Source organism: Zophobas morio, unplaced genomic scaffold, assembly GCF_036711695.1.
Source record: "Zophobas morio isolate AGI-343-1 ecotype UQ-CSIRO unplaced genomic scaffold, CSIRO_AGI_Zmor_V1 ptg000002l, whole genome shotgun sequence".
NCBI lineage: Eukaryota > Metazoa > Arthropoda > Insecta > Coleoptera > Tenebrionidae > Zophobas > Zophobas morio.
In genome coordinates, this window is record NW_026972107.1 from 1949583 (window position 1) to 1965585 (window position 16003).

General features: G+C 34.1%; 1 protein-coding gene across 4 annotated transcripts in view; it reads right to left on the minus strand.

Moving 5' to 3' along the window:
- The window catches only part of LOC135123982 (uncharacterized protein), a 31707-nt gene extending 17904 nt beyond the window's left edge, over nucleotides 1–13803 (minus strand). Inside the window, exon 1 of one of the 4 annotated variants that reach the window (XM_064048854.1) lies at nucleotides 13591–13803. Coding sequence is in view for 1 of the 4 variants with exons in the window: in XM_064048846.1 (XP_063904916.1) it covers nucleotides 6793–6795 (3 nt within the window). In the remaining 3 variants the exon portion in view is untranslated. Of the gene's footprint in view, nucleotides 1–56; nucleotides 367–6787; nucleotides 7218–13590 lie in introns of those variants that run through there. The other 3 variants (XM_064048870.1, XM_064048846.1, XM_064048862.1) reach the window with 3 other exon arrangements.
- Nucleotides 13804–16003: the final 2200 nt, after the last annotated feature.

Here is a 16003-nt window from a genome sequence, read left to right on the forward strand (position 1 = left end):
CTTCAAACCTGACGCACACCATCGAACAAAAACCTCCAGTTTCCTCAAACATTTACCTTAACAATTCTCTAATTACCTCCGCCGCGCACTCGCGCACTTTCATCAACCTTTTCCCCCTCGTCTTTTTTCATTGTCATCCGGAAACCCACATAACTTTCTCCACGACCACGTATCACTGTCGACTTTTATTAACCGACTCCGGCAATTAATCATTCTCTCCGGGTGCCCCAGCAGCCAAAGAAAGTCGAAACTTTACGGCACGCATTACGCAAACACCAGAGGCCGTGCAAATGTGTGTACTTAACCGGTTAACAGCGGCGACAAAAAACCGGGTATTGTCTTTTCAAGGATGGCAAAATCGCGGCGGGATCGTGTCGATACTGGCTTGCTTGCACAAGCGGGAAGGAAGTGGTTTATGCGCTGCCAAAGCTAACTCAAATGCTGATGGTAATTATAGCTTTATTGGACATCTGGACGGGCTTGGGTGTGTGGTGTTTGGGTTTTCAATGAGTTGGGTGCGTGTGTGGGATTAATTTTCGTTGAAAATAGATGCGTGGACGATACGGTGCATGAATTATGGGGGATAAGTGCTAAATGTTTAGGATGGTTAACGCCTCTGGAAATTTAGAGCGCCGATGATTTTACGTGGACTAAATTAACAAAAAGTTGCCGCATTCTTGGGCGGTCAGTTAAGAGAATTCAAATAATTCGCATCGTTTTCGAGAAAGTGAAGAAGAATCAAAATTATACCGTTTTTGAAAAGTTTAATAACCCCTTATTTTTAATAGTTCTCAACTATTGAATAATCAAACAGACATTTCTACGCATACTTACTAAAGGTTAAATTTCAACTATTTATTTACTTAAAAATTCAAGAATGTACGGGAAAACGCCTCCTGAAAAACAGTTAAATTGTCTAAAAAATATCTACTAATGGGAATGAAAGCCAAAGAAGCCAACAGAAAAGAAAAGTTAAAGTCTACCACTTGGAACTCAAAATTCTGGCAGATGGGGATTAACGTTGATCGAAAAATTGTTAAATCGCCAACAAAATATCCGTTAATGACGAGAATATAATAAGTATGTTCACCTGAAAGGCAAAGAAACCAACAATAAAGAAAAATCAAAAACTACCACTTGGAACTCAAAATTCAAGCAAATGAGGTTTAATGTCAATCGAAAATTTGTTAAATGGTCAACAAAATATCCGTTAATGACAAAAATACACTAAGTTTGTTTATCTGAAAGCCAAAAAAACCGGCTAAAAAGACAAACCAAAAACTACCACTTGGAACTCAAAATTCAAGCAAATGAGGTTTAACGTCGATCGAAAATTTGTTAAATGGTCAACAAAATATCCGTTAATGACAAAGATACACTAAGTTTGTTTATCTGAAAGCCAAAGAAACCGGCTGAAAAGACTAATCAAAAACTACCACTTGGAACTCAAAATTCAAGCAAATGAGGTTTAACGTCGATCGAAAAATTGTTAAATGGTTAACAAAATATCCGTTAATGACAAAAATACACTAAGTTTGTTTATCTGAAAGCCAAACAAACCGGCTGAAAAGACAAATCAAAAACTACCACTTGGAATTCAAAATTCAAGCAAATGAGGTTTAACGTCGATCGAAAATTTGTTAAATAGTCAACAAAATATCCGTTAATGACAAAGATACAATAAGTTTGTTTATCTGAAAGCCAAAGAAACTGGCTGAAAAGACAAATTAGAAATCATCACTTTGAACTCAAACTTCAAGCAGATCAGAGTAAACGTCTGTAGAAAAACTGTCAAATTGTCAACAAAATATCCGTTAATGACAAGAGTGCAGTAAGTATGCGTATCTGAAAGCCTAAGAAAGTAACAGAAAAGAAAAATTAGAAACTACGATCCAGAATTCAAAATTCAAGTAGATAGGGGTAAAAGTCGTTCGAAAAACTGTTAAATTGTCAACAAAATATCCGTTAAAGACAAGAATATACTAAGTATGTTTACCTGAAAGCCAAAGAAAGCAAGAATAAAGAAAAATCACAAACTACCACATGGAACTCAAAATTCAAGCAAATGAGGTTTAAGGTCGATCGAAAAATTGTTGAATGGTCAACAAAATATCCGTTAATGACAAAAATACACAAAGTTTGTTTATCTGAAAGCCAAAGAAACTGGCAGAAAAAATAAATTAGAAACCATCACTTTTAACTCAAAATTCAAGCAGATCGGAGTAAACGTCTGTCGAAAAACTGTCAAATTGTCAAATTATCCGTTAAAGACAAAAGTACAGTCAGTATGTTTACCTGAAAGCCTAAGAAAATAACGGAAAAGAAAAATTAGTAACTACGATTCGGAATTCAAAATTCAAGTGGATAAGGGTAAAAGTCGTTCGAAAAACTATTAAATTGTCAACAAAATATTCGTTAATGACAAGAATAAACTAAGTATGTTTACCTGAAAGCCAAAGAAACAAGCAGTAAAGAAAAATCAAAAACTACCACTTCGAACTCAAAATTCAAGCAAATGAGGTTTAATGTCGATCGAAAAATTGTTAAATGGTCAACAAAACATCCGTTAATGACAAAAATACACTAAGTTTGTTTATCTGAAAGCCAAAGAAACCGGCTGAAAAGACAAATTAGAAATCATCACTTTGAACTCAAAATTCAAGCAGATCGGAGTAAACGTCTGTCGAAAAATTGTCAAATTGTCAACAAAATATCTGTGAATGACAAGAGTACAGTAAGTATGTGTCTCTGAAAGCCTCAGAAAATTACAGAAAAGAAAAATTAGAAAATACGATTCGGAATTCAAAATTCAAATAGATAGGGGTAAAAGTCGTTCGAAAAACTATTAAATTGTCAACAAAATATCCGTTAATGACAAGAATATACTAAGTATGTTTATCTGAAAGCCAAAGAAATCAACAGTAAAGAAAAATCAAAAACTACCACTTGGAACTCAAAATTCAAGCAAATGAGTTTTAACGTCGATCGAAAAATTGTTAAATGGTCAACAAAATATCCGTTAATGACAAAAATACACTAAGTTTGTTTATCTGAAAGCCAAAGAAATGGCTGAAAAGACAAATTAGAAACCATCACTTTGAACTCAAAGTTCAAGCAGGTCGGAGTAAACGTCTGTCGAAACACTGTCAAATTGTCAATAAAATATCCGTCAATGACAAGAGTGCAGTAAGTATGTGTATCTGAAAGCCTAAGAAAGTAACAGAAAAGAAAAATTAGAAACTACAATCTAGAATTTAAAATTCAAGTAGATAGGGATAAAAGTCGTTCGAAAAACTGTTAAATTGTCAACAAAATATCCGTTAATGACAAGAATATATTAAGTATGTTTAACTGAAAGCCAAAGAAACCAACAATTAAGAAAAATCAAAAATTACCACTTGGAACTCAAAATTCAAGCAAATGAGGTTTAACGTCGATCGAAAAATTGTTAAATGGTCAACAAAATATCCGTTAATGACAAAAATACACTAAGTTTGTTTATCTGAAACCCAAAGAAACGGCTGAAAAGACAAATTAGAAACCATCACTTTGAACTCAAAGTTCAAGCAGGTCGGAGTAAACGTCTGTCGAAACACTGTCAAATTGTCAACAAAATTTCCGTCAATGACAAGAGTGCAGTAAGTATGTGTATCTGAAAGCCTAAGAAAGTAACAGAAAAGAAAAATTAGGAACTACAATCTAGAATTTAAAATTCAAGTAGATAGGGATAAAAGTCGTTCGAAAAACTGTTAAATTGTCAACAAAATATCCGTTAATGACAAGAATATATTAAGTATGTTTAACTGAAAGCCAAAGAAACCAACAATTAAGAAAAATCAAAAATTACCACTTGGAACTCAAAATTCAAGCAAATGAGGTTTAACGTCGATCGAAAAATTGTTAAATGGTCAACAAAATATCCGTTAATGACAAAAATACACTAAGTTTGTTTATCTGAAACCCAAAGAAACGGCTGAAAAGACAAATTAGAAACCATCACTTTGAACTCAAAGTTCAAGCAGGTCGGAGTAAACGTCTGTCGAAACACTGTCAAATTGTCAACAAAATTTCCGTCAATGACAAGAGTGCAGTAAGTATGTGTATCTGAAAGCCTAAGAAAGTAACAGAAAAGAAAAATTAGAAACTACAATCTAGAATTTAAAATTCAAGTAGATAGGGATAAAAGTCGTTCGAAAAACTGTTAAATTGTCAACAAAATATCCGTTAATGACAAGAATATATTAAGTATGTTTAACTGAAAGCCAAAGAAACCAACAATTAAGAAAAATCAAAAATTACCACTTGGAACTCAAAATTCAAGCAAATGAGGTTTAACGTCGATCGAAAAATTGTTAAATGGTCAACAAAATATCCGTTAATGACAAAAATACACTAAGTTTGTTTATCTGAAACCCAAAGAAACGGCTGAAAAGACAAATTAGAAACCATCACTTTGAACTCAAAGTTCAAGCAGGTCGGAGTAAACGTCTGTCGAAACACTGTCAAATTGTCAACAAAATTTCCGTCAATGACAAGAGTGCAGTAAGTATGTGTATCTGAAAGCCTAAGAAAGTAACAGAAAAAAAAAATTAGAAACTACAATCTAGAATTTAAAATTCAAGTAGATAGGGATAAAAATCGTTCGAAAAACTGTTAAATTGTCAACAAAATATCCGTTAATGACAAGAATATATTAAGTATGTTTAACTGAAAGCCAAAGAAACCAACAACTAAGAAAAATGAAAAATTACCACTTGGAACTCAAAATTCAAGCAAATGAGGTTTAACGTTGATCGAAAAATTGTTAAATGGTCAACAAAATATCCGTTAATGGCAAAAATATACAAAGTTTGTTTATCTGAAAGCCAAAGAAACCGGCAGAAAAGACAAATTAGAAACCATCACTTTGAACTCAAAATTCAAGCAGATCGGAGTAAACGTCTGTCGAAAAACTGTCAAATTGTCAACAAAATATCCGTTAATGATAAGCGTGCAGTAAGTATGTGTATCTGAAAGCCTAAGAAAGTAACAGAAAAGAAAAATTTAGAAAATACGATTCGGAATTCAAAATTCAAATAGATAGGGGTAAAAGTCGTTCGAAAAACTGTTAAATTGTCAACAAAATATCCGTTAATGACAAGAATATACTAAGTATGTTTACCTGAAAGCCAAAGAAACCAACAGTTAAGAAAAATCAAAAACCACCACTTGGAACTCAAAATTCAAGCAAATGAGGTTTAACGTCGATCGAAAAATTGTTAAATGGTCAACAAAATATCCGTTAATGACAAAAATACACTAAGTTTGTTTATCTGAAAGCCAAAGAAACCAACAGAAAAGACAAATTAGAAACCATCACTTTGAACTCAAAATTCAAGCAGATCGGAGTAAACGTCTGTCGAAAAACTGTCAAATTGTCAACAAAATATCCGTTAATGACAAGAGAACAGTCAGTATGTTTACCTGAAAGCATAAGAAAGTAACAGAAAATAAAAATTAGGAACTACGATTCGGAATTCAAAATTCAAGTAGATAGGGGTAAAAGTCGTTCGAAAAACTGTTAAATTGTCAACAAAATATCCGTTAATGACAAGAATATACTAAGTATGTTTATTTGAAAGCCAAAGAAACTGGCAGAAAAGACAAATTAGAAACCATCACTTTAAACTCAAAATTCGAGCAGATCGGAGTAAACGTCTGTCGAAAAACTGTCAAATTGTCAACAAAATATCCGTTAATGACAAGAGTACAATAAGTATATGCATCTGAAAGCCTAAGAAAATAACAGAAAAGAAAAATTAGAAACTACGATTCAGAATTCAAATTTCAAGTAGATAGGGGTCGAAGTCGTTCGGAAATCTGTTAAATTGTCAACAAAATATCCGTTAATGACAAGAATATATTAAGTATGTTTACCTGAAAGCCAATGAAACCAACAGTAAAGAAAAATCTAAAACTACCAGTTGGAACTCAAAATTCAAGCAAATCATGTTTAATGTCGATCGAAAAATTGTTAAATGGTCAACAAAATATCCGTTAAAGACAAAAATACATAAGTTTGTTTATCTGAAAGCCAAAGAAACCGGCATAGGATAAACGCTAATCGAAAAACCGTTAAATCGTCAACAAAATATCCGTTAATGACAAGAATATGTTTAAGTGAAAGCTAAAGAAACAAGCAGAAAAGACAAATTGGAAACTACCACTTTGAACTCAATATTCAAGCAGATAGGAGTAAACGTCTATCGAAAAACTGTTAAATTGTCAACAAAATATCCGTTAATGATAAGAGTACAGTAAGTATGTTTACCTGAAAGCCAAAGAAATCAACAGATAAAACAAGATAGATGTACATCAACTGAAAAATGAATAAGTTTTTGAGATGACGTCGTTCACTTTCTAAGTTTGGACAACATTTTCATAGAAGTTGTGACAGATTTCCCTATTGTAGATCACATCATAAACCACGATCGAACCTGTTGACCCCTTGGAAATTCGACCGACGATTAAACGGTATTTGTCGCCAAAATTCCCACCCCTGCATGTACGACTAAACTACTACGATTGTAATCACTTAACGTCTGTTATCCCCCCATCTACCTTCCATTCATCCAGCACTCCACACCAATGCTCACGCTTATCCCAATCTCTCAACTTGCCCCATTCACAATGACAGCGAAAACTATAACAGCGTGTCACACAGACCTTTCCTTTCCACTTCACGTTTTCTACCCACAATTCAATTAACATGAAATGTGCAATATGTAGCAATTTGAAGCGGGCTTACTTTACCATGCAATACGATCCTGCATATTAATTATCCACCTCAATGACCGCGTTTCTCTTCGTGTCAATCTGCTTACATTTCACCAGTACGGCCACCGTCCGCTTTCATTGTACTTAATTAGAGCCTATTCGAACACACAAATCGGACCACATTCGAACAAACCTAGCCAATTGAGTTCAAACGTGCTTGACACTTGCAGAATGCTTTAATAACAATCATAATGCAAGCATAAACTTCAATTAACAGCAAACTTCTTCACACTCTTCCCCGTTCTAATTACCGCACAGATATACGATAAACCGCGGATGAAGGTTACGAAAATTACTCATTTCCGCCGCGACACCACGTTAAACGCCCAGGAACTCCAGATTGTGTGTGCTCGAAAACGAAGCGTTTTATTTCCATGGAAGTGGATCGCCGAGATTATTACTGAAATATGCGGTTTGTGATTAAACAGAAAAACGGAAACTCGAACGAACGCTGCTTTATCTCCGACGAAAGTGAGTCTGGAAAATTGATGATGCGCTTTTCGCACGACCTTGAATGTGGTAATCTTTATAAATACAATGTGTTTGGAAACAATGATGGTTTGTTAGGCTTTCCTGACCTACACATCAAACAATGGCAAATAATGGTGTTTGTTTTGTGTCATCGGTTGATGTTGTGTGCGTGGATATGTTATTTTGGGATGGGAGCCTTGATGAGTAGAGCGTGGGTGTGTGGGTGGCGGTTAAGGTCGCTATGCATTCTGATTTTATAATTAAGAGACGGGTATTTAAAGACGAGAAGTTGTTGGCGACTGTATAATACGTTTGGAATTGGCGATATGTCAAAATTATTTGCTGATTTGGTGACCTTATTGTGATAAATTTGTTTTACAGAGCGTAATCGACACTAACTAGTAATGCGATTGGAAATGGACAAGAATTAATGGATGTTTGTTCATTGTTAAATTGATTAATCGGTGATTTAGCGTTTTAATTGCTTTTAACAAACATCAGCTGACCTTTATGAATTCTTTAGTAAAATATTGGTTTAGATAATAAAATAGAACGCTAAAAAATATGTCGAGAGAGATTTACGTTGTAAACAACGATATTTTGGGTGTCCAGATTATTTCGGAAATACCGTCAAACACAGGTCTAAATGTTTTCCATTTGTCACTCTTTAAGTTTGAATGACGTAAATTAGTGCTTAATTTATCTTATTTTCAAGTTAAGTTAGCACTATTTCGTATACCTACACTAGGAGTCCAGATTTTTGCAAATTCTTTCGAAAATACAGCACGGGACGTCAAAGATTCTTTCAAAAACAATGCATCAGGGGTCTCTGAAATTTTTTCAAATTTTCTAAAAAAAAAACAATCCTCCACATTCTTTCATACTGTTAAAAAAGCCCACACTGGCGAGTCTTTTCAAATTCTTCCAAAAGTAACACATAAAAAAAAAAACAAGATTCTTTCATATTAAAAAAAAACATATACACGTCAAGGACCCCCCAAAGATTCTTTCAAACTCTTCCAAAAATAAAGACCTAGAGTCTCCGATATTCTTTTCAAATTCTTTTAAAAATAACACAGAAAGGAGACCCTAAAGATTCTCACATGTTCTCAAAGATTCTTTCAATTTTTTTCAAAACAAATCACCAGGGGCCTCGAAATTCTTTTCGAAATCTCTCAAAGATGACACACAGATTCTTTCAAAATTTTCCAGAAATAAAGCACCAGGGGTCGTTCAAATTCTTTTAACCTTCACGATTCTTTCATATTAAAAAAAAGATACATATACCAAAACCCTTTAAAATTTTTTCAAACTTCTTCAAAATTAGAGACCTAGGCCACCCGAGATGACTTTCAAGTTCTTTTAAAAATAACACAGAGAGGAGGATTTCATGTTCATAAAAAGACACACTCTGGGCCTCAAACAATTTTTCAAACTCTTTCAAAAACAAGATACCAGGGGTCAACGAGATTCTTTTAAAGATAACACATAGAGGACTCCAAAAATCATTTCAAACTCTTTCAAAAACAAGATACCAAGGAACCCCGAGATTCTTTTCAAACTCTCTCAAAAATAACAAACGAAGGACCCGAAAAATTCTCTTTCTAAAATAAATCACTAGAAATCTTCAAAATTCTTTCTCAAATCCTTTTATATAAAAAAATACACACACCAAGGATCCCGAAAATTCTTTTAAACTCTTTCAAAAACAAAACACCAGAGGCTTCGAAATTCTTTTCAAATTCTCTCAAAGATAACACACATAGGATCGAAGATTCTTTCAAATTCTTTAAAAATTCCAGACGTCCCCGAGATTCTTTTCAAATTTTCTCCAAGATAAGATACAACGGACCTCAAAAATGCTTTCAGACTCTTTCAAAAACAAGACACCAGGGGATCCCCAACATTCTTTTCAAATTCTCTCAATGATAACACACATAAGATCAAAGATTCTTTCAAACTTTTTCAAAAACAGGACACCAGGGGTCACCAAAATTCTTTTCAAATTCTCTCAAAGATAAGACACAAAGAACTTCAAAGATTCTTTCAAACTCTTTCAAAAACAAGACACCACGGGATCCCTGAGATTCGTTTTAAATTCTCTCAAAGATAACACACAAAAGATTCTAAAGATTCTTTCAAACTCTTTCAAAAGCAAAATACCAGAAGTCTCCGAGATTCTTTTCAAATTCTCTCAAAAATAGCACACATACGATCAAAGATTCTTTCAAAAGCAAAATACTACAGGTCCCAGAGATTCTTTTCAAATTTTCTCCAAGATAAGACACAAAGGATCCCAAAAATTCTTTCAGACTTTCAATAACAAGACACCAGAGGGTCCCCGAGATTCTTATCAAATTCTCTCAAAACTAACATACATAGGATCAAAGATTCTTTCAAACTATTTCAAACGCAAAATACCTGAGGTCCCCGAGATTCTTTTCAAATTCTCTCCAAGATAAGACACAAAGGACTTCAAAGATTCTTTCAGACTCTTTCAAACACAAGACACCACGGGATCCTTGAGATTCTTTTTAAATTCTAGAAATCTCCGAGATTCTTATCAAATTCTCTCCAAGATAAGGATCCACAAAGGATCCCAAAAATTCTTTCAGACTCTTTCAAAAACAAGACACCAGAGAGTCCCCGAGATTATTTTCAATATCTCTGAAAGGTAACACACAAAGGATCCTAAAGATTCTTTTAAACTCTTTCAAAAGCAAAATCCAAAAACTCCCCGAGATTCTTTTCAAATTCTCTCAAAAATAACACACAAAGGATCAAAGATTCTTTCAAACTCTATCAAAAGCAAAATACTAGAGGACCCCGAGATTCTTTTCAAATTATCTCCAAGATAAGACACAAAGGACCCAAAAAATGCTTTCAAACTCTTTCAAAAATAACACCAGGGGATCCCTGAGATTCTTTTCAAATTCCCTTAAAGATAACACACAAAGGATCCTAAAGATTCTTTCAAACTCTTTGAAAACCAAAATACCAGAAGTCCCCGAGATTCTTTTCAAATTCTCTCAAAAATAAAACACAGGATCAAAGATTCTTTCAAACTCTTTCAAAAGCAAAATATCAGAAGTCCGCGAGATTCTTTTCAAATTCTCTCAAAAATAACACACATAGGATCACAGATTCTTTCAAAAGCAAAATACCAGAGGTCGCCGAAATTCTTTTCAAATTCTCTCCAAGATAAGACACAAAGGACCCCAAAAATGCTTTCAAACTCTTTCAAAAACAATACTAGGAGATTCCTGAGATTCTTTTCAAATTCCCTTAAAGATAACACACAAAGGATCCTAAAGATTCTTTCAAACTCTTTCAAAAGCAAAATACCAGAAGTCTCCGAGATTCTTTTCAAATTCTCTCAAAAATAACACACATAGGATCACAGATTCTTTCAAAAGCAAAATACCAGAAGTCGCCGAAATTCTTTTCAAATTCTCTCCAAGATAAGATACAAAGGACCCCAAAAATGCTTTCAAACTCTTTCAAAAACAACACCAGCGAATCCCCGAGATTCTTTTCAAATTCCCTTAAAGATAACACAAAAAGGATCCTAAAGATTCTTTCAAACTCTTTGAAAACCAAAATACCAGAAGTCCTCGAGATTATTTTCAAATTCTCCCAAAAAATAACGTACATAGAATCAAAGATTCCATCAAACTATTTCAAAAGCAAAATACCAGAAATCGCCGAGATTCTTTTCAAATTCTCTCAAAAATAACACACATAGGATTACAGATTCTTTCAAAAGCAAAATACCAGAGGTCCCAGAGATTTTTTTCAAATTCTCTTCAGGATAAGACACAAAGAATCCCAAAAATTCTTTCAAACTCTTTCAAAAACAAGACACCGGAGGGTCCCTGAGATTCTTTTCAAATTCTCTCCAAGATAAGTAATAAAGGACCCCAAAAATGCTTTCACCCTCTTTCAAAAACAAACTCCTTGAGACTTCGAAATTATTTTCAAATTCTCTCAAAAATAACACACATAAGATCAAAGACTCTTTCAAACTCTATCAAAAGCAAAATACCAGAGGACCCCGAGATTCTTTTCAAATTCTCTCCAAAATAAGACACAAAGGACCCCAAAAATGCTTTCAAACTCTTTCAAAAACAACACCAGCGAATCCCTGAGATTCTTTTCAAATTCCCTTAAAGATAACACACAAAGGATCCCAGAAGTCCTGGAGATTCTTTTCAAATTCTGTCAAAAATAACATACATGGATCAAAGATTCTATCAAACTCTTTCAAAAGCAAAATACCAGAAATCTCCGAGATAGATTCTTTTCAAATTCTCTCAAAAATAATACACATAGGATCATAAGTCCTTTCAAAAGCAAAATAGCAGAGGGTCCCTGAGATTCTTTTCAAATTTTCTCCAAGATAAGTAATAAAGGACCCCAAAAATGCTTTCAGACTCTTTCAAAAACATACACTTTGAAATTCTTTTCAAATTCTCTCCAAATAATACAAAGGACCCCAAAAATTCTATCAAACTCTTTCAAAAACAAAAACCAGGGGATCGCCGACATTTTTTTCAAATTCTCTCAAAAGAAATATACAAAGGACCTCAAAGATTTTTTCAAACTCGTTCAAAAACAAAACACCGAGAGTTGCTGAATTTCTTTGCAAATTCTCTAAAAAAACTCACACAAAACTTTCCAGATTCTTTCAAAATCTTTAAAAAACAAGACATAAAAAAGCCCCAAGATCCTTTTACACTCTTAAAAAACAAAACACCAAGACCTATCGAAATTTTTTCAATTTCTTTCAAAAATCAGACATAAACAGAGTGGAAGATTCTTTCATGTTCTTAAAAAAACACTAGATCTCAAGATTCTTTCACTCTCCTTCTAAAACAAAACACTGTCGAATCCATGAGATCATTTAAAATTCTTTCAAAAATTGCACATCCGAAAGAATCAGTTTTGGCCATCGGTTTTGAACAATTTTTCAGAAAAACCTACGTTTAATGATTTTATCTTTAGTAGTTCTTTCACATAAACCAGAAAATGCGGTTTTTAAACAGATAAATTTGACGTCACCATTTTTTAGAAGGAAGTTAACAAAAATTTAATTAATGTCCTTTACTCGTTAACCCAACATTGTAGTTCAAAAATTACAAGCAATAAGAAAGTGAAAAACCTATTTTTGAAGTATTTATTTATTAAATTAAGAATGGAAAAAAACCAAAAGTGTGCAGTTTTTACCACAGCGGCTCATTATTATTAGCTTTATAGTGCATAAACGCCAAATTCGCTTTTTATTGGAACTTTGCATTCAATTACTGTCACTGGAACTCGTTTCGGATTTAAATTTGAAATTTTACAACCCCGCGGGTTTATTTACTCTGGAAATGATAATTTTTAGAACCTGGATATATACGAATTCCAGGAACAGCAGCATTCTATTTTTACTAGAAAAAAATTCCGTAACAGCACACAATGCAGCTGAATATTTAATCCCAAATACAAAACCACCGTTTTAAATTAACACAAATCGCGTTTATAAACGCCTGAAAAATTACCAACTCTACTAAAACCATGTATTTATTTGGAATATTCGCATTTCCATAACACAAATAGAACATAATATTGGCCCGAGTGAGTTAGTATAATTTATAGCCAACAAACAAATTAGTCCATAACTATGCCACACACGTAGCCAACATATCCCCATTATAAATAGCCAACATTTCATAATTTGATTACGCAGGACTCGTGTGTACACACTAAAACAACACCTGTCAACAAAAACACGCCATAATTCCCCCATAGGTGCGAAAATCCAAACAGTGTGGGCATTTATTGACCCAATTACAATCGAAAAATGGTCAAAAAACACTCCATCTTCGCACCGCAAGGTTGAATTCCCTCAAAATATTATTGGCGGTTGGGATACAAACACTCCTCGACCCACTTGCCGTCTATTAATTATTCAAATAACAATTCCACAAACAACTTAATTAAATGAGTAGTTGTGGCGGATTATCATAATTTCGTTTTGATGAATAGAAATCGAACGTTTCGCTTTTTACACAAAGCTCGATTTTCCAGCAAAAGCGGCTTTGAGGAGAAATCGGGGGTCACCACCTTTGCCTGAATATTCACAGATCGGACACACTTTTCCAAGTTTTCGCGATTTGACACTTTCTCAAGCATCTGGGACGGAGGATGGGAGTGCCGCAGGCACACCCTAAGGACGCAACTTATCCGGAGGAGTTTTCAGCGGGCTCGAAAACTAAAATTTTCCGGTACGCAGGACCGATTTTCGACGCCTCTACTTACTTTGTGAACACTTGATAAATCCCAAAGGCACTAATCACAGCATTTCGAAACCACTTGCATCAGACACTTCACGCGTTCTTCGAACTATTTCATCGCTTCACATGAGGTTTCAGAAGCACTGTATTGTTTACAGCTGCAACTGCTCGACTGGATTTACCTCGTCGGATTTCAATGCAAGACTGGCTACGACGAGAATCGAGACCTGAGATGCCGGTTGTAGATTGGTATGCCTTGGGTGAGACTTGTAATACTTAAGACGGAGGAATTTACAGTTAAATGTTTGGGCCGTTGGGGATTTGTGCTGGGACTGGCGATAAACGTAATTGATTTGAGGAGTTTATTAGATTTGGTAAGGGTGCGAGGGTGCTGATAAAAAATTGCATAAATTAGAGGGTGGAAGTGTTTTGTGTTGTTGTATTTTTCAGGAAGGTTGTAAGAGGGTAATTTGTACGCAGGGGCGGAAATTGTAGCTAAAGTCGTAACGAAATGAAATTTATAACGAAGTCCCTCTTGAACTAAAGAGCTTAAAAAAAAAACGAGATTAAATTTTATTCGTCCAAGAGCTTTTTTTTGTTTGTTATACGATTTTTCGAGTTTCTTCCATTCAACAATCAAGCGTAAAGGAATGAAATATTTTGAGTTGCCTACATTCCAAAATTTATATTGTATATGTATACAAAAAGGTCTAGAATTATGGATAAACAAATTTCAATAAAGCTCTATTTTATGCATGAGCCAGTGAGTTTTATTTTTTAAAATTAAGTTAATTATTATTAAAAAATAATAGGAGTAATATTTTTTGACAGCGTGTAATACTGGTTTAATTTTTTTATACATTACAGATTGCTTTTTGTGATAAATATAAGTGATATCATATCATCTGAAAATCGGTGCGTCCCCGAGATTCCTTCAAATTACTGTAAGAACAAGAAATTGGATCTCCGAGATTATTTTAAAGAACTTCAAAAACAATACAAGGAATCGCCGACATTCTTTCAAACTACTTCAAAAACAAGACCGGACTCCCGGACACTCTGATAAATTGTTTCAAAAACAATAAGATCCCCGAAATTCTTTCAAATTACTTCAAAAATAAGACAAGGGATTCCCGAGATTCTTCAAAATTTCTTCAAAAACAAGACACAAACGGTCCCAGAAATTCTAAAAAATTGCTTCAAACAATACACAGAAATATGCTTGAGATATTTTCAAATTACTTCGAAAACAAAACGAAAGAGCCTCGAGATTAGTTCACATTACTTCAAAGACAAGACAAATAATCCCCGAAAACAAGACGGAAGATCGCCAAGATTATTTCAAATTACTTCAAAAACAAGACATGAGATCCCCGAGATTCTTTCAAATTACTTCTAAAACAAGACGAACAATTCCCGAGATTATTTCAAATTACTTCAAAAACAAGACGGAGGATCGCCAAGATTATTTCAGATTACTTCAAAAACAAGACCAGGAATCCCCGAGATTCTTTCAAATTACTTCTAAAACAAGACGAACAATCCCCGAGATTATTACATATTACTTCAAAAATAAGATGAAGGATCACCGAGATTATTTCAAATTACTTTAAAAATAAGATAAGCGATCCCCGAGATTATTTCAAACTACTTCGAACACAAGATAAGGAATCCCGAGATGCTTTCAAACTACTTCAAAAACAAGACGAAGGATTGCCAAGATTATTTCAAATTACTTCAAAAACAAGACATGAGATCCTAGAGATTCTTCCAAATTACTTCTAAAACAAGACAAGGAATCCCCAAGATTCTTTCAAATTACCTCAAAAACAAGACGAACAATCCCCGAGATTATTTCAAATTACTTTAAAAATAAGACGAAGGATGCCCGACATTATTTCAAATTACTTTAAAAATAAGATAAGCGACCCCCGAGATTCTTTCAAACTACTTCGAACACCAGACAAGGAATCCCCGAGGTGCTTTCAAACCACTTCAAAAACAAGAGGGAGGATCGCCAAGAATATTTCAAATTACTTCAAAATCAAGACATGAGATCCGCGAAATTCTTTCAAAGTACTGGTAAAACAAGACAAAGAATCCCCGCGATTATTTCAAATTACTTCAAAAATAACACAAAGGATGTCCGAGATGATTTCAAATTACTTTAAAAATAAGATAAGCGATCCCCGAGATTCTTTCAAATTACCTCAAAAACAAGACGAACAATCTCCGAGATTATTTCAAATTACTTCAAAAATGAGATAAGCGATCCCCGAGATTCTTTCAAACTACTTCGAACACAAGACAAGGAATCCCCGAGATGCTTTCAAACTACTTCAAAAACAAGACGGAGGATCGCCAAGATCATTTCAAATTACTTCAAAAACAAGACATGAGATCCCAGAGGTTCTTTCAAATTACTTCTAAAACAAGAC